This window comes from Heptranchias perlo, chromosome 9 (assembly GCF_035084215.1).
Source record: "Heptranchias perlo isolate sHepPer1 chromosome 9, sHepPer1.hap1, whole genome shotgun sequence".
Classification (NCBI taxonomy): Eukaryota; Metazoa; Chordata; class Chondrichthyes; order Hexanchiformes; family Hexanchidae; genus Heptranchias; species Heptranchias perlo.
In genome coordinates, this window is record NC_090333.1 from 1,226,127 (window position 1) to 1,247,466 (window position 21,340).

The window sequence follows — 21,340 nt, forward strand, 5'->3', positions numbered from 1 at the left end:
ACACTACAGACGGTTACCCGCAGATCCGACCAAAGAACACACCCACCAGCTCAACAAACTGATCAAGACCTTCGATCCAGACCTTCAAAGCATCCTACGCACTCTCATCCCACGTACTCCCCGCGTGGGAGACTTCTACTGCCTCCCAAAGATACACAAAGCCAACACACCCGGACGTCCTATCGTATCAGGCAACGGAACCCTGTGTGAGAACCTCTCTGGATACATCGAGGGCATCCTGAAACACATCGTACAGGGAACTCCCAGCTTCTGTCGCGACACTACAGACTTCCTACAAAAACTCAGTACCCACGGACCAGTTGAACCAGGAACACTTCTCACCATGATGGACGTCTCGGCACTCTACATCAGTATCCCCCACGATGACAGCATCGCTGCGACAGCATCAATACTCAACACCAACAACAGCCAATCTCCAGACGCCATACTAAAACTCATTCGCTTCATCCTGGATCACAATGTCTTCACCTTCAATAACCAGTTCTTTACCCAAACACACGGAACAGCCATGGGGACCAAATTTGTACCCCAATACGCCAACATTTTCATGCACAAGTTCGAGCAGGACTTCTTCACTGCACAGGACCTCCAACCAACACTATACACCAGATACATCGACGACATTTTCTTTCTATGGACCCACGGCGAAGAATCACTAAAGAGACTACATGATAACATCAACAAGTTCCATCCCACCATCAAGCTCACCATGGACTACTCCTCAGAATCAGTTTCTTTCTTGGACACACGAATCTCCATCAAAGACGGGCACCTCAGCACCTCACTCTACCGCAAGCCCACGGACAACCTCACGATGCTCCACTTTTCCAGCTTCCACCCTAACCACGTCAAAGAGGCCATCCCCTATGGACAGGCCCTGCGAATACACAGGGTCTGCTCAGACGAGGAGGAACGCGATGGACACCTGCAGACTCTGAAAGACGCCCTGGTAAGAACGGGATATGACGCTCGACTCATCGATCAACAGTTCCGACGGGCCACAGCGAAAAATCGCATAGACCTCCTCAGAAGACTAACACGGGACGCAACCAACAGAGTACCCTTCATCGTCCAGTACTTCCCCGGAGCGGAGAAACTACGCCATGTTCTCTGCAGCCTTCAACATGTCATCAATAACGACGAACACCTCGCTATGGCCTTCCCCACACCTCCACTACTCGCCTCTAAACAGCCACCCAACCTCAAACAGACTGTCGTTCGCAGCAAATTACCCAGCTTTCAGGAGAACAGCGTCCACGACACCACACAACCCTGCCACGGTAACCGCTGCAAGACATGCCAGATCATCGACACAGATACCACCATCACACGAGAGGACACCACCCACCAGGTGCATGGTTCATACTCCTGTGACTCGGCCAACGTTGTCTACCTCATACGCTGCAGAAAAGGATGCCCCGGAGCATGGTACATTGGCGAGACCATGCAGACACTGCGACAACGCACCGCGCAACAATCACCAGACAGGAGGGTTCCCTCCCAGTCGGGGAACACTTCAGCAGTCAGGGACATTCAGCCACCGATCTTCGGGTAAGCGTTCTCCAAGGCGGCCTTCGAGACACACGACAACGCAAAATCGTCGAGCAGAAATTGATAGCCAAGTTCCGCACCCATGAGGACGGCCTCAACCGGGATCTTGGGTTCATGTCACGCTACACGTTACCCCACCAGCAAACAAAAGCTATCTGTTTTTAATATAATGGGTCATTTGCTGGCTTTCTCTGCCTTCCGGATGTTTCTGCCTCTCTCTCTGTTTTTTTTTCTGTTTTTTTTTTGTTGAATGTGTATTCGGGGGTTCTGTAGGTGACACCTCTCTGTCTGAACACAGTGATTGCCTTGGCAACGGGCAGTTTCAGGGGCAGTCTGTAAACACCATGTATTGTTCTATATGTATAAATGCGTAGGCTTCAAGGAGCTCTTGACATTTACCTGAGGAAGGAGGAAGCCTCCGAAAGCTTGTAGATTTCAAATAAAAATCGTTGGACTATAACTTGGTGTTGTAAAATTGTTTACAATTGTCCACCTTTAAGATCCTCCTTAAAACCTATATGTTTGACCAACCTTTTGATCACCTGTCCTCATATCTCATGTGGCTCGGTGTCAAATTTTGTTTGATAATCCTGTGAAGCGCCTTGAGACATTTTACTACTTTAAAGGCGCGAGATAAATACAAGTTGTTGTTATTGGCAACGTTTTGGCCCATTAAACTCCACCAGCACCACTATGCACCCTAAAGCTTGCCAACTTGCAGCTGCTAGATTCTGTATGTTTAGGTAAGTGGACTGTGCACCCGTGTAGATTTCTTTTAGTTTAGTTTAGCGCCTCTTAAGCATGATGGTTTCCACAACTCACCTTCCTTCCATGACTCAGAAGGTCATGGGTTGAAATCCCCCTCCAGAGACTTGAACACAAAATCTCGGCTGACACTCCCGGTGCCAGTACTGAGGGAGTGCTGCGCTGTCGGAGATGCCGTCTTTTGGATGAGACATCAAACCGAGGCCCCGTTTGCCCTCTCAGGTGGACGTAAAAGATCCCACGGCACTATTTCGAAGAAGAGCAGGGAGATCCCCCCCCCCCGGTGCCAATATTTATCTCTCAACCATCACTAAAAACAGATTATCTGGTCATTATCTCATTTCTGTTTATGGGACCTTGCTGTGTGGAAATTGGCTTCTGCATTTCCTACAACAGTGACTGCACTTCAGAAAGTACTCCATTGACTGTAAAGCGCTTTGGGGCATCTTAAGGTCATGAAAGGATCTGTACAAATGCATTCTTTCTTTCTCTTTTAGCGAAGTTTGGAGCCTCTTAAGTGATGATGGTTACAACTCACCTACCTTCGTTATTTCCCCATTAAGATTAGCTATTCAAACAAAGGTTGTTTATATAATGTTAGAAAGACTGGGCAAATCATGTTTAATCTAAAATAATTGTAAACAATTTTACAACACCAAGTTATAGTCCAGCAATTTCATTTTAAATTCACAAGCTTTCGGAGGCTTCCTCCTTCCTCAGGTGAACGATGTGAAAATGACGAAGGAGGAAGGAGGAAGCCTCCGAAAGCTTGTGAATTTAAAATAAAATTGCTGGACTATAACTCGGTGTTGTAAAATTGTTTACAATTGTCAACCCCAGTCCATCACCGGCATCTCCACATCATGATCTAAAATAAACAGAAGTGGCTGCATTATTCACTTGGAATTGACAAGTTCTTTAACTTTGTTTGGGTTTGACGAAACATTTAAGGATTTTTTTTTTTTGCAGAATTGGTTTGAGTGTAAAATGCATTCTCTGAATAATAATACCGGGCTGGAGGTTGCAGAGAATTCCCCCCCCCCCCCCCGGTCCACATCCGAAAACCACTTTGCACATCCTCCGAGCTCAGCTCAACTTCTGCAGGGATCAAAGTGGGACAAAGGGGGCGAGGGGCGGGGCTGGGGACTGGGTCTACGTCAGCGGTGGGCGGGGCCTGGGGCGGGGCCAGTGTCGCGGTGGGCGGGGCCGGTGGCAGGGGTCAAGCTGAGGATTCAGCGAGACTGCGTTTGCGATCCGAGTGCCGGTTGCTGGGGCGGCGATGTGGCCGCGGATCAAGGTGAGGAGAGCGGCCGGGTCAAGGTTGTGTCGGTGCGGCTGGACCTGGGCGCATGAAGCCAGCCGGAGGAGGAGGGGAGGGGAGGGGTCCGGGTCGGGGTCTCAGGCCTCAGGCCGGAGATGGTGCCCGGGCCTGACCTCTTTATATTCAGTCACATCAGCCTCGGCTCAGTGGGCAGCACTGCCTCTCGCCTCTGATTCAGGAGGTCGTGGGTTCAAAACCCTCGCCAGGGACTTGAGCCCATAATCTGGACCGATACTCCCAGTGTATAACCGAGGGAACGTCGGAACCGAGGGAGCGTCGGAGGGTCGGCACTGAGGGAGCGTCGGAGGGTCAGCACTGAGGGAGCGTCGGAGGGTCGGCACTGAGGGAGCGACGGAGGGGTGGCACTGAGGGAGCGTCGGAGGGGTGGCACTGAGGGAGCGTCGGAGGGGTGGCACTGAGGGAGGGTCGGTACTGAGGGAGCGTCGGAGGGGTGGCACTGAGGGAGCGTCGGAGGGGTGGCACTGAGGGAGCGTCGGAGGGGTGGCACTGAGGGAGGGTCGGTACTGAGGGAGCGTCGGAGGGGTGGCACTGAGGGAGCGTCGGAGGGGTGGCACTGAGGGAGCGTCGGAGGGGTGGTACTGAGGGAGCGTCGGAGGGGTGGCACTGAGGGAGGGTCGGTACTGAGGGAGCGTCGGAGGGGTGGCACTGAGGGAGCGTCGGAGGGGTGGCACTGAGGGAGCGTCGGAGGGGTGGCACTGAGGGAGCGTCGGAGGGGTGGCACTGAGGGAGCGTCGGAGGGTCGGCACTGAGGGAGCGTCGGAGGGGTGGCACTGAGGGAGCGTCGGAGGGTCGGTACTGAGGGAGCGTCGGAGGGTCGGTACTGAGGGAGCGTCGGAGGGGTGGCACTGAGGGAGCGCCGTGCCGTCGGAGGGGCAGTACTGCCTGCACTTTCATCAGTGAGCACTGGATCTTTGCTCAAATTTGGCTTCCAAATTCCTGGACTTCTCTGTTACTCCACTGAACTACATTGCAAGACTGAGGGGTGAGTGGGACGGGAGGGAAATTGGCAAGATTAGCTCCCAGCGGGCACGCTGGGCAGGAAAGTTGGTGAGAGAGTAGGATGGAGCAGTTGGGGTTGCTGCTCGTAAAGAGGCAGCGATGAGTGCCTCAATGGGCCCTTCGGAGGATGTCAAGGGAGGCAAAGAGGGAAGCCGTAGGCTTATCTAAGAGGGAATCGAGCTTGGGAAGGTGGCAGGAGAGTAGGAAGGTCGATGAGAGCTGAAGGGTTGGGATAGGGATTGGGGGGTGGAAAAGAGTGCCAATCCCTATCCCAACCCTTCAGCTCTCATCGACCTTCCTACTCTCCTGCCACCTTCCTACTCTCCTGCCACCTTCCCAAGCTCGATTCCCTCTTAGATAAGCCTACAGCTTCCCTCTTTGCCTCCCTTGGCATCCTCCGAAGGGCCCATTGAGGCACTCATCGCTGCCTCCTTACGAGCAGCAACCCCAACTGCCCCATCCTACTCTCTCGCCAACTTTCCTGCCCAGTGTGCCCACTGGGAGCTAATCTTGCCAGTTTCCTTCCCGTCCCACTGACCCCTCCCAGCGCTGACCCTGTGGATCAGCTATCACTGCCCCTCTCCACATCTCCCTCCAGAATGTCCGTTCACTTGTGAACAAGGCCCTTGCCATCCATGAGCTTATGATGGAAGATTGCATCGACATCATGGGCTTGACGGAAACCTGGCTGACGGGTGATGACACTTTCCCCCTTAATGAAGCCTCCCCGCCTGGCTATATCTTCCACCACTTGCCCCACCCAGACTGCTGCGGTGACTGTGTGGCCCTTATCACCAAATCACACCTTGGTCTGTCCCCCTTACATTAAATCTTACATTAAATATAACAAATATATAAATACATCACGGGTGTTAATATTTGTCAAGCTCTGACAAATCCTCTTTGAGCATTTCACCTTGTTCCACCCCTCTTGCCTCTCCTTTAAAATTCTCGTTCTCTACCGCCCACCCAAGTACCACGCCAAGTTTCTCACCGAGATATCTTCACTGCTTTCCTCCCTCAGCCTCTGCACCAAGTGATTTCTCATCCTCGGTGATTCCATCATGCTCTCTCTCCTCTGAGTTCACTGCCCTCCTATCCTCCCTTAATCTCTCCCTCCATATAAACTCCCCTACCATATTCACGGCTGCCCCCTCGACCTTACCATCTCATGTGGCCTCTTTACTCTCATTGTGTCAATCACATATAAAGCCATCTCTGATCACTTCCTTGAATCCCACTCTACCCATAGCCTGCTTCCCCCTCCCAACCCCACTTTTTTCTGTGTCCACCCCTGGAAAAAATTCTCCCCCTGGTCACTTACAACAGCATTTTCAAATTATCTACTGTCTAACCTTTGGTCCTCCATTCACCACATTTCTGCAGCTACCGATCTGCTCAATCACATCCTCATCTCCACCTTTGATACCTTTGTCCCCATTAAAACCATTGCTCTCTCTCACCCTGGTCATTCTCCCTGGTATGGCCCTCATCTCCGCTCCCTTAAGTCCAAGGGACACAGACTTGAATGTTTATGGCGGGCAACTGGTTTAGCCATTCATCGCCAGAGCTGGCTGGACCACATAAAGCACTATCGGGTCCGGCTGTCCTCTGCCAAAACTGCTCACTATTCCAGGATCATCCTGGAATGCAAAGATAACCGCCGGCTTCTCTTCTCCACTACAAACCATCTTCTTAAACCCCTCATCCCTGCCTCCTCCACCCTCGCCTCCAATGAAAAGTGCAAGGAGCTCATGGACTTCTTTGTCACTAAGATTGAGACCAGCTGCCTCTGCTGCTTCCCTCCCTTCCCCTAGCCCACCAAGCCAAACTTGCCCTACGGTGCCCCCCTGCCCTAGCCCTGAACTCGCATCTTTCTCTAGTTTCTCTCTTATCTCCCCTCATGCCCTCTCCGAGCTCATCTTGACCCTGAGACCCACCTCCTGCTCTCTCGATCCTATTCCCACTACACTGCTGACCACCCAACTTCCCGCCCTGGCCCATATGTTAGTTGATATTGTTAACAGTTCCCTCTCCTCAAGTAGTGTCCCCCTCCCCTTCAAATCTACCGTCATCACACCCACCCCCCCCCCTCAAAAAACCCACCCTTGACCCCTCTGTCCTTGCAAACTACCGTCCCATCTCCAACCCCCCCTTTCCTCTCAAATCCTTGAATGTGTTGTCGCCCCTCAAATCCATGCCCATCTTCCTCGCAACTCCATGTTTGAATCCCTCCATCCCTTCAATCAGTTTCTGCCCCGCTACAGTATTGAAACGGCCCTTACCAAAGTCACAAATTACATCCTATGTGTCTGTGACAATGGTAAACTATCCCTCCTCATCCTCACCCCCTGGCTGGTGGGTCTAGAACTAGGGCGCATAGTCTCAGGATAAGGGGTCGGCCATTTAAGACTGAGATGAGGAGGAATTTCTTCACTCAGAGGGTTGTGAATCTTTGGAATTCTCTACCCCAAAGGGCTGTGGATGCTGAGTCGTTGAGTATATTCCAGGCTGAGATCGATTGATTTTTGGACTCGGGGAATCAAGGGATATGGGGATCGGGTGGGAAAGTGGAGTTGAGGCTGAAGATCAGCCATGATCTTATTGAATGATGGAGCAGGCTCGAGGGGCCTTATGGCCTACTCCTGCTCCTAATTCTTATGTTCTTATGTTCTCGACCTGTCTGCAGCCTTTGACACGGTTGACCACACCATCCTCCTCCAACGCCTCTCCTCCGTCGTCCAGCTGGGTGGGACTGCGCTCGTCTGGTTCCATTCTTATCTAGCCGGTCGTAGCCAGAGAATTACCTGCAATGGCTTTTCTTCCTGCTCCATTAAGTCTGGAATCCCCCAAAGATCTATCCTTGGCCCTCTCCTATTTCTCATCTACATGCTGCCCCTCGGTGACATCATCCGAAAACACATCATCAGATTCCACATGTAGGCTGACGACAGCCAGCTCTACCTCACAACCACCTCCCTCAACCCCTCCACTATCTCTCATTTGTCACATTGCATGTCCGACATCCAGTACTGGATGAGCAAAGATTCCCTCCAACTAAATATTGGGAAGACTGAAGCCACTGTCTTTGGTCCCTGCAGCAAACTCCGTTTCCTAGCCACCGACTCCATCCCTCTCCCTGACCACTGTCTGAGGCTGAATCAGACCGTTCGATACCTTGACCCTGAGATGAGCTTCCAACCACGTATCCGCTCCATTACCAAGGCCGCAACTTCCACCTCTGTAACGTCACCTGTCTCTGCCCCTTCCTCAGCTCATCTGCTGCTGAAACCCTCATCCATGCCTTTGTTACCTCCAGACTGGACTCTTCCAATACTCCCCTGGCCGGCTTCCCATCTTCCACCCTCCATAAACTTGAGCTCATCCAAAACTCTGCTGCCCGTGTCCTAACTCGCACTGAGTCCCGTTCTCCCATCACCCCTGTGCTCGCTGACTTACATTGGCTCCCGATCCGGGAACGCCTCAATTTTAAAATCCTCATTCTTGTGTTCAAATCCCTCCCTAGCCTCGCCCCTCCCTATCCCTGTAACCTCCTTGTTAGCGTGGATTTTGGACTGTTAATGCCCAGTCTTCTCCCAAAGTACTTTGTCCAATAAACTGCATGTTGAATCTTTAAGTCTGACTCCGAGTGGTGATTTTTCCCACAACACTCCTCTAGCCCTACAACCCTCCGAGATCTCTGCACTCCTCCAATTCTTGCTTCTTGCGCATCCCTGATTTTAATCGCTCCGCCATTGGCGGCCGTGCCTTCAGCTGCCTAGGTCCTAAGCTCTGGAATTCCTTCCTTAAACCTCTCCGCCTTTCTACCTCTCTCTTCTCCTTTAGGACGCTCCTTAAAACCTACCTGTCGCCTTTCCTAATTCCTCTGGTGTGGCTCGGTGTCAAATTTTGTTTGATAACGCTCCTGTGAAGCACCTTGGGACTTTTTACTAGGTTAAAGGCGCTATATAAATGCAAGTTGTTGTTGGAGTGCTGCACTGTTGGAGGTGCCGTCTTTTGGGCAAGACGTTAAACCGAGGCCCCGTCTGCCTCCTCAGGTGAACATACAAGACACCAGGGCGTTATTTCAAAGAAAAACAGAGAGTTCTCCCCGGTGTCCTGGCCAATCTTTATTCCTCAACCAACATCATTAAAAAAAATGATTATCTGGTCATTATCACATTGCTGTATGTGGGTCTTGCTGCGCTTCCTACATTGCAACAGTGCCTTGTGCTGTATAAATGCAAGTCTCTTTTTTTTTCTTTTTACAAATAAGAGGGTTTTTACCATATCAGTAATAGAGTTTTACAACTTGGCTTTATCTCATGTCAAAATACTTGCTGACAAAACTTAAAAACATGAGTCGTTGCAGCTTTCCAAAGGGTAAGTGTGTAAAATGCACTGCGTGACCGAGTGCTGAATCATACAGGGCCAAGGTTCAAAGTGTGCCGTGTTGACTGATCTGAGTTAGGCAGTAGGTGGCCTCAGCATTCCTGCACATTCGAATAGCTTGCTACGTGGGCGCAAACAGCAGCTATTTGCACATAAACAAGATGCCACCCACTTGGAATGAGATGCAACAGGTTTTATTTTGGGAGTACTTGTCGAGCCCGAATGTTGGCTCAGACACCGGGAGAACGTCCTGCTATTTTTTTTAATAGATAGTGCAATGGGATCTTTTACATCCACTTAACCAGACAGGTTAATTGTCTTGTGCAAAGGGTGACACTCTCTTGATGCTGCGTGGGTCTGTCAGCCTTGGATCAGGGCTTTTCGAGCTTTGCTGTGTGTGTATGTGTAATCCTTCATTTGCATTAACACACTGTCGATGGGCTCACCACAATTCAGACGCAATCCCTTCCTCTACAGACCAAAAGACAACAGCCCCTAGCCAAACTAAATCCTTGCGGGAAACGTGTTTTATTAAAAAAAACATGCCGACAAATACAGAAATCTGATCCCAGACAGACACCTCCCAATTCCACCTGTGTCCAAACTTCCAAAAGACAGGGTCAGCTACCCAAAGCAAAATCCCCATTGCAGGAAACACATTATTATTGTTACAAGGCAACAGAAATAATGGCCTAGAAATTCGTCTAGACCAGTTTTCGTCTGTCAAATGAGCGCAGGCAGCGATCCCAGAGGTTCGTGGATCACGAGAAGTTGGTCTTTGGACCTCCTCTAAATAACCATGGCGATTATTTAGATGAGGACCTTAGAGAGCAGACAGGGCCTTGGGTTAACATCTCATCTGAAAGAAGGCACCTCCGACAGTGCAGCGCTCCCTCAGTACTGTACTGGTAGTGTCGACCTGGAGTTTGTCAGTCTTTGTTGTGCAGCCAGTATAAACCAGTCACGTTTACACTGTGGCTCCCCGTGCTTACGTAAAACGGTTGCTGTTATTCCCAGCAGCAGAATCGTAGGCTTACTCTTTGCCTGGTGCAGTAGGTTAGACACTGACCTTTTATCTCTAGGATCTGGATTCAAAGCTAGGCCTGACCAATGAGGTGAAAGCCTCTCCCTATTTGCTGGGTCATGAGTTTAGTCATCAGTCCAACTCCCAGCAGACATGCACCCCTGGCTTAGCATCTTCAAGTATCGTCTTCAAGTTATCCAGTTACTGAATTAATATTGTTGCTACAAGCGGGATGAATGTAATATGAGTGCAGTCACAAGTACCCGCTTTAAAAGAGATGTGTCAATCTGTGTTTGTTGGTTATTTCTCATGTTGAAAAGAAAGAATGACTTACACGTACATAGGGTTTTATCTTGTTTCACAAATGTCGCCAAGCACTTCACATAGAATGAATTACACTGTCTAGTTACTCTTAGGTCAGCTGTGGCTCCATGGGCAGCACACTCACCTCTCGATCAGAATGTCGTTGCTTCATAGTCCCACTCCAGAGACTTGAGCACATAATCCAGGTTGATACTCCCAGTGCAGTACTGAGGGAGTGCTGCATTGTCGGAGATGCCGCCTTTCGGATGAGATGTTAAACCGAGGCCCCGTCTGCCCTCTCAGGTGGACGTGAAAGATCCCACGGCACTCTTTAGAAGAAGAGCAGGGGAGTTCTCCCTGGTGTCCTTCAACCAACATCACCAAAAAATAAATTATCTGGTCGTTATCACATTGTTGTTTGTGGGACCTTGCTGTGCATAAATTGGCTGCCGCGTTTCCAACATTACAACAGTGACTACACTTCAAAAGTACTTCATTGGCTATATAGCACTTTGGGACGTCCCGAGATCAAATAGTGGCGTGGGATACTTTTGAATGGAAAGGAAAAAAAGAGAAACAATTCTGTTCTATCGTGCTGGTTCATGGAAGATTTTGCATTTGTGATTATGCAAATGAATTTTAGCAGAAACTTGAAGCATAACCTAACCAGTGCAATTTCGAGTGCATTTTGGGCGCAATTTCCCAAGCAGCGACGGTAAGGAGAGATTTAATAGAAGTGCTCCAAATCACAAGAAGAAACTGTTTCCAGTTGCAGAAGAATCGGTAACCAAAGGGCACAGATTTAAGATAATTGGCAAAAGAACCAGAGAGGAGATGAGGAGAATTTTTTTTACGCAGCGAGTTGTTATGATCTGGAATGCCACTGCCTGAAAGGGCGGTGGAAGCAGATTCAATAGTAACTTTCAAAAGGGAATTGGATAAATACTGAAGGGGAAAATTTGCAGGGCTATGGAGAAAGAGCAGAGGAGTGGGACTAATTGGATAGCTCTTTCAACGAGCCAGCATAAGCACGATGAGCCGAATGGCCTCCTTCTGTGTTGAATGATTCTATTTTGAAGAAGAGCCGGGGAGTTCTCCCCGGTGTCCTGGCCAATATTTAGCCCTCAAACAACATCACTAAAAAACAGATTATCTGGTCATTATCACATTGCTGTTTGTGGGACCTTGCTGTGCGCAAATTGGCTGCCGCGTTTCCTACGTTACAACAGTGACAACACTTCAAAAATACTTCATTGGCTGTGAAGCACTTTGGGACGTCCTGGAGTCATGAAAGGTGCTATATAAGTGCAGGTTCTTTCTTGTTCAATACCTACGATCAGATATTTTGTTTTCTGTTTGCAGAGCGTGTTGAAGGCCAGTGTCCAGATTGGTTTGCGGTTGCAATCGACCAGCAGTCGAGCTTCTGCAGCTGTATCAAAGGCTAGCCAAGCAGGACATGGATTCAGTTTTGGTAAACTAGCTTCCGAATAATTTAATGAGAATCGAGTAGATTTATATGTAATTTCTTGTAATTTGGGGGATCAACAAGTGGTGGTGGGGGAAATCCATGATACAGTAATCACTCTGGATGGAATGGGCTCTGAATGGGATGGGCTGAATGGCCTTTTCTGACTCCAGACTTTGTTCCTACACTCAAAATCACTTCTAAGGATTGCCTAACTTTTTAAATGGTAAGAAAATTTGTTGCAGGTTAGAGCCAGTCTTGAATTGCTCATTGTCCAGCTCAGTTTGCATCAACAACAACTTACATTTATACAGCGCCTTTAACGTAGTAAAACGTCTCAAGGAGCATCACAGGAGCGATTATCACATAAAATTTGACACCGAGCCACATAAGACGATATTAGGACAGTGTAAGGAGGTAGGTTTTAAGGAGCTTCTTAAAGGAGGAGAAAGAGGCGGAGAGGTCTAGGGAGGGAATTCCAGAGCTTAGGGCCTAGACAGCTGAAGATCGGGTATCGTCTGTGGACACCGGACATCCCTCACAAGACAGATATAGGCGCGGAACGGCGCTCGGCTCGTCCGAGAACGTCGCTCGGCTCATGATGAACCCAAATAATCATGAGAAAGTATTTGTTTTCAAATTGGAACAGTAGGATATCGCAGAGTATCGTTACGCCGAGCAGGACTGTATATTTCTGTTTTAAACACACATGTTTTTACACTAATTTGGAACGATCTGGTCATTATCATGTTGCTGTGGGATCTTGCTGTGCCCAAGTTGGCTGCTGCGTTTCTACGTTACAACAGTGACTACACTTCAAAAAGTACTTCATTGGCTATGAGGCACTTTGGGACATCCTGAGGTCGCGAAAGGCGCTTTATAAATGTAACTTCTTTCTTTTCTTTGTGTTTGAAATCTTGAGATGTCTATGCATCCCCTATTTTCATCGCCCCACCATTGGCGGCCGTGCCTTCAGCTGCTTAGGCCCTAAGCTCTGGCATTCCCTCCCTAAACCTCTCCACCTCTCTCTCCTCCTTTAAGATACTCCTTAAAACCTGCCTCTTTGACCAAGCTTTTGACCTATCCTAATATCTCCTTACGTGGCTCGGTGTCAATTTTTGTCTGATAATCACCCCTGTGAAGCACCTTGGGACCTTTTACTACGTTAAAGGCGCAATATAAATGCAAGTTGTTGTTGGGGATGGAAGAGACTGCTTTTCTTTTTAGTGTTGGGAAAAGTAAAAAGACTCCTCACTACTTTTTTCTCCCACATTTGCAGAACTCACAGACGAACAGAAAGAGTTCCAGGCCACAGCGCGTAAGTTCGCTCGGGAGGAGGTGGTTCCTGCAGCTGCTGAGTATGATCGGACTGGAGAGGTGAGCAGTCTGTACTGACGACATTTTATCACCGGTAATACTCACTCGTACAGAGCTTTCCCCCATGAAACCTATTAAACATTCCACACATTTCTACCCACCCCCCCAGAACACTGGGGAGAACTCCCCTGCTCTTCTTCAAAATATTGCCATGGGATCTTTTACATATTACATAGAATCTACAGCTCAGATCCAGGCCATTCGGCCCAACAGGTCCATGCTGGTGTTTACGCTCCACACCCTACTTCATCTAACCCTATCAGCATATCCTTCTATTCCTTTCTCCCTCATATACTTATCTAGCTTCTCCTTAAATGCATCTGTGCTATTTGCCTTAACAACTACTTCTGGTTAGAGTGCCACATTTTTCGAGTGGTTTACTCTTACTTGGCCACTCAGTATCAATTAACTAAAGAGTTCAACCACTGTACTCTGTAGAGATAGTTTTATTAACTTACTTAAACATAAATGTTACTACCAATTACAGGCAATGCTTAACATAAACCACTAATTACAAGCAATAATTGAAACATTACAACCTCAATATTCAGCTGTGCCCAGGATGCAAAGTTGATCAGTCATCCTCTTATCTATGGCATGAAGTTACACACATTCTAACCACTCTCTGGGTAAAGAAGTGTTGGCCAGGGGCTGCAGAAACTACTGAGTTTATTCCGAACTGCTGACACACAGGCAAAAGCAACTTTTGAACTGAAGTAACCTGAGATTCTGAACTGCTGACACACAGGCAAAAGCAACTTTTGAACTGAAGTAACCCGAGTTCAGTCGCTGGCCTGAGCTGGCTGGAACCCGTTTGAATTAGCTAAGTTTTGTGAAAGACAAAGGAGATGTGATAAGACACAAGTCCTTATTTAGAAAAGGAGTAATGAGGTAATGCTACCTAAGTCCTTGGGACAGAGTCAATGAGGAGAAGACACTAGGCGAGCAAGCCTCAACCAAAGGGAGAGAGAGACAGCACAGCTTGAAGAGATAAGATTCAGAATAAGAATGAAGAATCTCGGGCGTGGAGCGAGCGAAGACTCCGGAGACCAACCATCGCGGAAGTGGAAGAACCTACGTCAGGGACGTAGAGATGACGTCGAAAGAGAGAGAGAAAACGGAATGCCTGGCCAGCGTCAGCTCTCCTTTTAGAGTATTAGCCTTTATATTCTGTGACCACTCAGGGAGTGTCAGAGAAACCTAGTGGGTGTGCGTTTAGATCCTAGTTTGGGTATAAAACTGTATAACCTGGTGCAAACTGCATGTCTATATCTAACCAGACGTATAAGCTATATGTATATGATCTAATGACGTGAATAAAGCGAATTGAGAGTTGAGAGAATTGACTCTTCTCCTCTTTGTACTAAGTCAATAACCATAACCGGTGACCTCCAGTCAACAGAAGTTTCCCCTGAATTCCCTATTGGATTTATTAGTGATTATCCTATATTTATGGCCTCTAGTTTTGGACTCTCCAAGTGGAAACATCATCTCTACATTTACCCTATCAAACTCCGTTATAGTTTTATAGACCTCTATTAGGTCACACCTCAACCTTTTCTAGAGAAAGGAGCACCAGCCTGTTCAGACTTTCCTGATAGTTATAGGAACAGGAGTAGGCCATTTAGCCTCACGAGCCTATTCTGTCATTCAATGAGAATCTGGCTGATGTGTGACCTAACTCCATATATCCACCTTGGCCCTATATCCCTTAATATCTTTAGTTAACAAAATCTATCAATCTCGGATTTTAAAATTAAGACTTGAGCTAGCATTAACTGCCGTTTGCAGAAGAGAGTTCCAAACTACTAACACCCTTTGTGTGTAGAAGTGTTCCCTAACTTCACTCCTGAAAGTCCTGGCTCTAATTTTTAGGCTACGTCCCCTAGTCCTAGACTCCCCAACCAGCGGAAATAGTTTCTCTCTATCTACCCTATCAGTTCCCCTTAATAGCTTGAAAACTTCAATCAAATCACCCTTTAATCTTCTTCTAAATTCCAGGGAATACAACCCTAGTTTGTGTAATCTCTCCTTGTAATTTAACCCTTGGAGTCTAGGTATCATTCTAGTAAATCTACACTGCACTCCCTCCAATGCCAATATATCCTTCCTAAGGTGCGGTGCCCAGAACTGAACACAGTACTCCAGGTGTGGTCCAACCAAGGCTTTGTATAGCTGGAGCATAACTTCTACCCCCTGTATTCTAGTCCTCTAGAAATAAAGGCCAACATTCCATTAGCCTTTTTGATTATTTTCTGTACCTGTCCATGACATTTTAGTCTATGTACATGGACCCCTAAGTCTATTTGGACCTCCTCTGTTTTGAGCTTTTCACCATTCAGAAAGTACTCTGATCTATCCTTTTTAGATCCAAAATGGAGACCTCACACTTGTCTACATTGAAATCCATTTGCCACAGTTTTGCCCATTCACTTAATCTATTAATATCTCTGTAATTTTATGCTTCCATCTACACTGCTTACAATGCTGCCTATCTTTGTGTCATCAGCAAACTTGAAAATGTGGCTCTCTATCCTGTCATCTAAGTTGTTAATAAATACAGTGAATAGTTGAGGCCCCAACGCAGATCCCTGTGGGACACCACTAGTCACATCCTGCCATTTTGAGTTCCTGCCCATTATCCCTACTCCGTCTCCTGCTGCTCAGCCAATTTCCTAACAAGGTCAATAATTTGCCCTCAATTCCATGAGCATCAACTTTAGCTAACACTCTGTTATGAGTTATAACCTCTCAGTTCTTGTATCATCCTTGTAAATCTTCTTTTGCACCTTCTCCAGTGTCTCTATATCTTTTTTGTAATATGGAGACCAGAACTGTGCACAGTACTCTAAATGTGGCCTGACCACGGTTCTACAACACTGCAGAAACTTTTAGCATTCCCCCATTCAGGCAAACGGTCCTCAGTTTAGCATCTCACCCAAGGAATGGCCCCTCCCTAGGTACGGAATTGGAGTGTCAGCCTAGATTGTGCACTCAAGTCCCGGAGTGGGTCCAAGAGGATCCGAGCTGACCAGAGCTCCAGAATTATGAGGGTCACTGGTTTAATTCCAGAAGCTGTGCAGGTTAAAAAAAATACTTGACATTATCATAAGGGAGACAGTTCAAATATGATTAATGAACCCAGTATGGTTTTGCAAAGACAAGATCATTACTGAACTGTGTGAAGATGTGACCCGATGTGTAGATGGGGCACTCCAATTGATGTACATCGAGGCTCATGATGGTGTTAGATTATCTCAGCAGGGAATAGCAGTTGAATGCAATGGCTTATGTAATTGGCTGAATGATTCCATAACTAGACACCAGAAATCATGGCTAATTCTAAGTGGATATTGTATTATTCAGTTTAAGGAGAAATGACTTGTTGCAATCTCGGGGGCGGGGGGTCTGCAGTATGACACTCACAGTGTTAATGATGCCTTTCTTTCTCTTCAGTACCCCCTTCCGCTGATTAAGAGAGCGTGGGAGCTGGGCCTGATGAACACGCACATTCCCGAGAGTTGCGGTAAGCAGCGACCGGAAGAGGGACGTGAAATTACACAAACGAGGAAAACTGCTGGGAATGCACAGCAAGTGCCGTGGTTTTCCGTAAGGGAATCGATGGGTTAACAGTTCAAGTGCAAAGTGGGTGGGAGGGGAATGAGCCTCTTTGTAAGACTGACCAAAACAAAAAGCGGGGAAAGAGGAGAGAATACCAGGTACAGTCGAGAGTCGGGTAAGATGACTCCTATCACACGAGGCAGTTCGTCGTCTGTGAATAGTACTTCTTTTAATTAGGCCGTAAAGGTGAGAAAGCTGCACAGGCAGTTACAATCATAGAACTTCACGGAGCAGAAGGTGGCCATTCGGCCCCATTTGGGGCTAAAAGGGTCAAATTATGAGGACAGGTTGAATGGTTGTATTCCCTTAAATATAGAAGATTAAGGGGTGATCTAATTGAAGTGTTTAAAATGATTAAAGGTTTTGATCGGGTAAATAGAGAGAAACTATTTCCTCTGGTGGGGGAGCCCAGAACAAGGGGGAATAATCTTAAAATTAGAGCTGGTCTGTTCAGGGGTGATGTCAGGAAGCACTTCTTCACACACACGGGAGTGGAAATCTGGAACTCTGTCCCTCAAAAAGCTGTTGAGGCTGGGGGTCAATTGGGAATTTCCAAACTGAGATTGATAGATTTTTGTTTGGTAAGGGTATTTTTTTAAAAATTCGTTCATGGGCATCGCTGGCAAGGCCAGCATTTGTTGCCCATCCCTAATTGCCCTTGAGAAGGTGGTGGTGAGCCCCTTCTTGGGTGGCTTGGTAGGCCCTTTCAGAGAGCAATTAAGAATCAAACACATTGCTGTGGTTCTGGAGTCACGTATAGGCCAGACCGGGTAAGGACAGCAGGTTTCCTTCCCTAAAGGGCATTAGTGAACCAGATGGGTTTTAACAACAATCCGATAGTTTCATGGCCACCATTATTCCAGATTTTATTTAATTAATTGAATTTAAATTCCCCAGCCGCCATGGGAGGATTTGAACTCATGACTTCAGATTATTAGTCTAGGCCTCTGGATTATTAGTCCAATAACATAACCACTATGCTACCATACCTTTAATTAAGGGCTATGGAACCAAGGCGGGTAGATGGAGTTAAGATACAGATCAGCCACGAACTAATTGAATGGCGGAACAGGCTTGCGGGGCTGAATGGCCTACTCCTGTTCCTATGTTCCAACACATCCGTAACCCAAACTGAGCATCGGTGAGCAGGTTTTTGGTGAGTAAGTGCCTCAGTCACTGCATGCTTGAGAGGAGACAGTGAACGGGCACCTCACTAAATTATACGCAATGCTAAATAGCATGGATAAAGTTAAATTCAGAACACTGCTCTAAAATGAAATCATAAATGAAAACTGGTGAAAAATTAAATTAGGTCATGTACCAGAAGGAAGTTCTTCCACACAAGGAGTGAACAATCTGTCACACGGGTGTTGAACACACTTGGGAGAGTTTGGGTACTAGTGGAATGAGCTTCATTCATATAGTTAATGTTGTAGATGGATGAGCTTTGAATAGCCATTTATTGTCCTTGACTTTTCGTATGTTATAGAATCATAGAATGTTACAGCACAGAAAGAGGCCATTCGGCCCAGCGTGCCTGTGCCGGCCCTTGGAAAGAACTATCCAATTATTCCCACTCCCCTGCTCTTTCCCCATAGCCCTGCAATTTTTTCCACTTCAAGTATTTATCCAATTCCCTTTTGAAAGTTATTATTGAATTTGCTACCACCACTCTGTTGTTTCCACTTGCCTCAATCGTTTCTGCGTTCTCTACTTTTCTACAAACAATGTATTTTTTTTTAAACAATAGGCGGAATGGGACTTGCTATTTTTGATTCATGTCTCATAACTGAGGAAATTGCATACGGTTGTACCGGCATTCAGACTGCGATAGAGGCCAACTCACTGGGGGTAGGTTTGCATGTTTCATTTATTTAATGTGTCTAAAATGGTTTTTTTAACGGAGTGAATAGTGACACCGCTGTGTCAGCCAACGAGTCGGAGTCGGACGGGACTTGTGATTTTAATTTACTGATGGCACAGGCTTGATGGGCCAAATGGCCTCCTGTGCCGGAAACCATTCTATAATTTTATGAACTACAGCAAACAGAGTCTCCCGACTAGAGCAGGATTATTTCTCCAGTGAAATGCAGTGAGTGGGGGATAGTTACATAATACAAATTCTGTGCGTAAAATCAATCCCAGTCACTTACAGCAGTGCGGTCTCCAAGCACGATTGAAGGAGTAATTACCCAGTCATCTCCATTCTGGCTGGGACTTGTGTCACTATATGCCGCCTTTATTTAATGCTTCCTCCTTGTTCTCCCAGTTTTTTCTCCTTTCCTGAAATTATTAATTCCCCCAACGGGGTATCTCACATGCAGACCACCTTCCAGTACCTTGTCAAGTGTCCGATCTTTGTGTGCTTTTAAAAATTCATTCTCGGGATATGGGCGTTGCTGGCAAGGCTGGCATTTATTGCCCATCCCTAGTTGCTCCTTGAGAAGGTGGTGGTGAGCTGCCTTCTTGAACCGCTGCAGTCCGTGTGGTGAAGGTGCTCACACAGGGCTGTCAGGTCGGGAGTTCCAGGATTTTGACCCAGCATCGATGAAGGAACGGCCGACATATGTCCAAGTCAGGATGGTGTGTGACTCGGAGGGGAACTTGGAGGTGACGGTGTTCCCATGCATCTGCTGCCCTTGTCCTTCTAGATGGAGGAGGTGGCGGGTTTGGGAGGTGTGAGCCTTGGCATTGAATGTCGGGAGGCTTCAGGGAAACATCAAGGCCGAGTGTGATATCCACACCCGTGCAGGTTCCAGCCAGAGCCACTGAACAGCGATCGGGAGCGGGAACCTTGTCCGTTTTTTTTTCTCTTCCTTTCTCTCTCCAAAATTCGGATGCGAAGGACAATTGTAGCGTCTCGCTACCTGATACGCATCAGCCCAGACTGGGGATCTGGCCTCAGCCTTTCTGTCTTAGTGGCGCGGCAATTTTTAAGCAAGTCCAGAGCCAGGGAAAAGTGGGGAAAGGTCTATGATGGGGTGGAGGGCAGGAGCGATTGAAAGGGATGAGGGTGCAAGGCAAAAGGTGGGTGGTGATGAGACAAGTAAAGAAACAAAAGATGGGTCCAGAGGAGGTGTAAATGATTACAGCAGAACCATTGCCAGCACCTGCTGTCTCATACAATGGGAGCGGTGGTTATGATCTGAAATTGTTGAACTCAGTGTTGAGGCTGGGAGGTTGTAAAGTTCCTGATCGAAAGATGAGGTGCTGTTCCTCGAGCTTAGGTTGAGCTTCATTGGAACAGTGTAGGATCTCGTGATGCTTTTCGACTAGATTGTTTCTTTCGTGATTGCGACTTTAGCTGGTGCACCAGCTATTCCATTTCTTTGACATCGCGACACACTACTGCCTCTAACTTGTAGCCTCTTTCATTTCAAGGAAATGCCAGTCATCCTTGCAGGCAACGAGCAGCAGCAGAAGAAGTACTTGGGACGAATGACGGAGGCTCCGCTGATGTGTGTGAGTGGAGTTAAAGGTTGTGGTTTACAGAATCCTTCACTGGGGGAAAAAAACAAACAAATGAGCAGCTCTCGCTAACTGAACTCTTCTGCCCGCTCAGGCGTATTGCGTGACGGAACCCGGTGCTGGCTCCGACGTGGCCGGTCTCAAGACCAGAGCGGAGAAGAAGGGCGACGAGTACATTGTTAACGGCCAGAAGATGTGGATCACTAACGGAGGCAAGGCCAATTGGTATGCTTCCAGCATTATCGACTCTGTACTTACTCAAAAGTGTGGCAATGTTATCAGAACTTGTCTACCGAAGTGAAGGATATTCTCTGCAAAATTTCTTCGCCGTTAAATTATCACGATGATTTGAAAACCCCATGAAACAATATTAAGGCATTTAATGCGTAATTATCAGAGGTAATGATGTTACCACTAAATCCTGGTATAAAGTTTGGGATTTTGTTAACCCCTAGCTGGGGTGAGAGTATAAAGAGGGCTTGGCAGTACACTGGAACATCCTTCTGTGTGACAGTGGGACCACCTCAAACAATCTTAAGTGATTGAGGTCTTTAAAATTATGAAGGGGTTCGAGAGGGTAGATGTAGAGAAGATGTTTCCACTTGTGAGGGGAGTCCAAAACTAGAGGTCATAAATATAAGATAGTCACTAATAAATCCAAAAAAAGAATTCAGGAGAAACTTCTTTATCTAGAGAGTAACTACAATGTGGAATGCGATACCACATGGAGTAGTTGAGGTGAATAGCACAGATGTGTTTAAGGGGAAGCTAGATAAGTACATGAGGGAGAAAGGAATAGAAGGATATGCTGATAGGGTGAGATGAAGTAGGGTGGGAAGATGCTCGTGTGGCGCATAAACACCGGCAGAGACTTGTTAGGCCGAATGGCCTGTTTCTGTGCAGTAAATTCTGTGTAATGTCCACCTGTTGGTATGTGGATGCCAGATGGGGACAAGGTTGAGGATGAGTAGCGAGGATCCCATGACCGAATAGCCCACTGACAGCCATTGTG

General features: G+C 47.4%; 1 protein-coding gene across 1 annotated transcript in view; it reads left to right on the top strand.

The window, feature by feature from the left end:
- The first annotated feature begins 3,534 nt into the window (after window positions 1-3,534).
- The window catches only part of acadm (acyl-CoA dehydrogenase medium chain), a 73,773-nt gene continuing 55,967 nt past the window's right edge, over window positions 3,535-21,340 (top strand). The window contains exons 1-7 of the mRNA XM_067989795.1: window positions 3,535-3,634; window positions 11,760-11,868; window positions 13,142-13,239; window positions 16,696-16,765; window positions 18,611-18,711; window positions 20,242-20,322; window positions 20,423-20,553. Of these exons, the coding sequence (XP_067845896.1) occupies window positions 3,617-3,634; window positions 11,760-11,868; window positions 13,142-13,239; window positions 16,696-16,765; window positions 18,611-18,711; window positions 20,242-20,322; window positions 20,423-20,553 (608 nt within the window). The 5' untranslated portion in view covers window positions 3,535-3,616. The remainder of the gene's footprint in view (window positions 3,635-11,759; window positions 11,869-13,141; window positions 13,240-16,695; window positions 16,766-18,610; window positions 18,712-20,241; window positions 20,323-20,422; window positions 20,554-21,340) is intronic.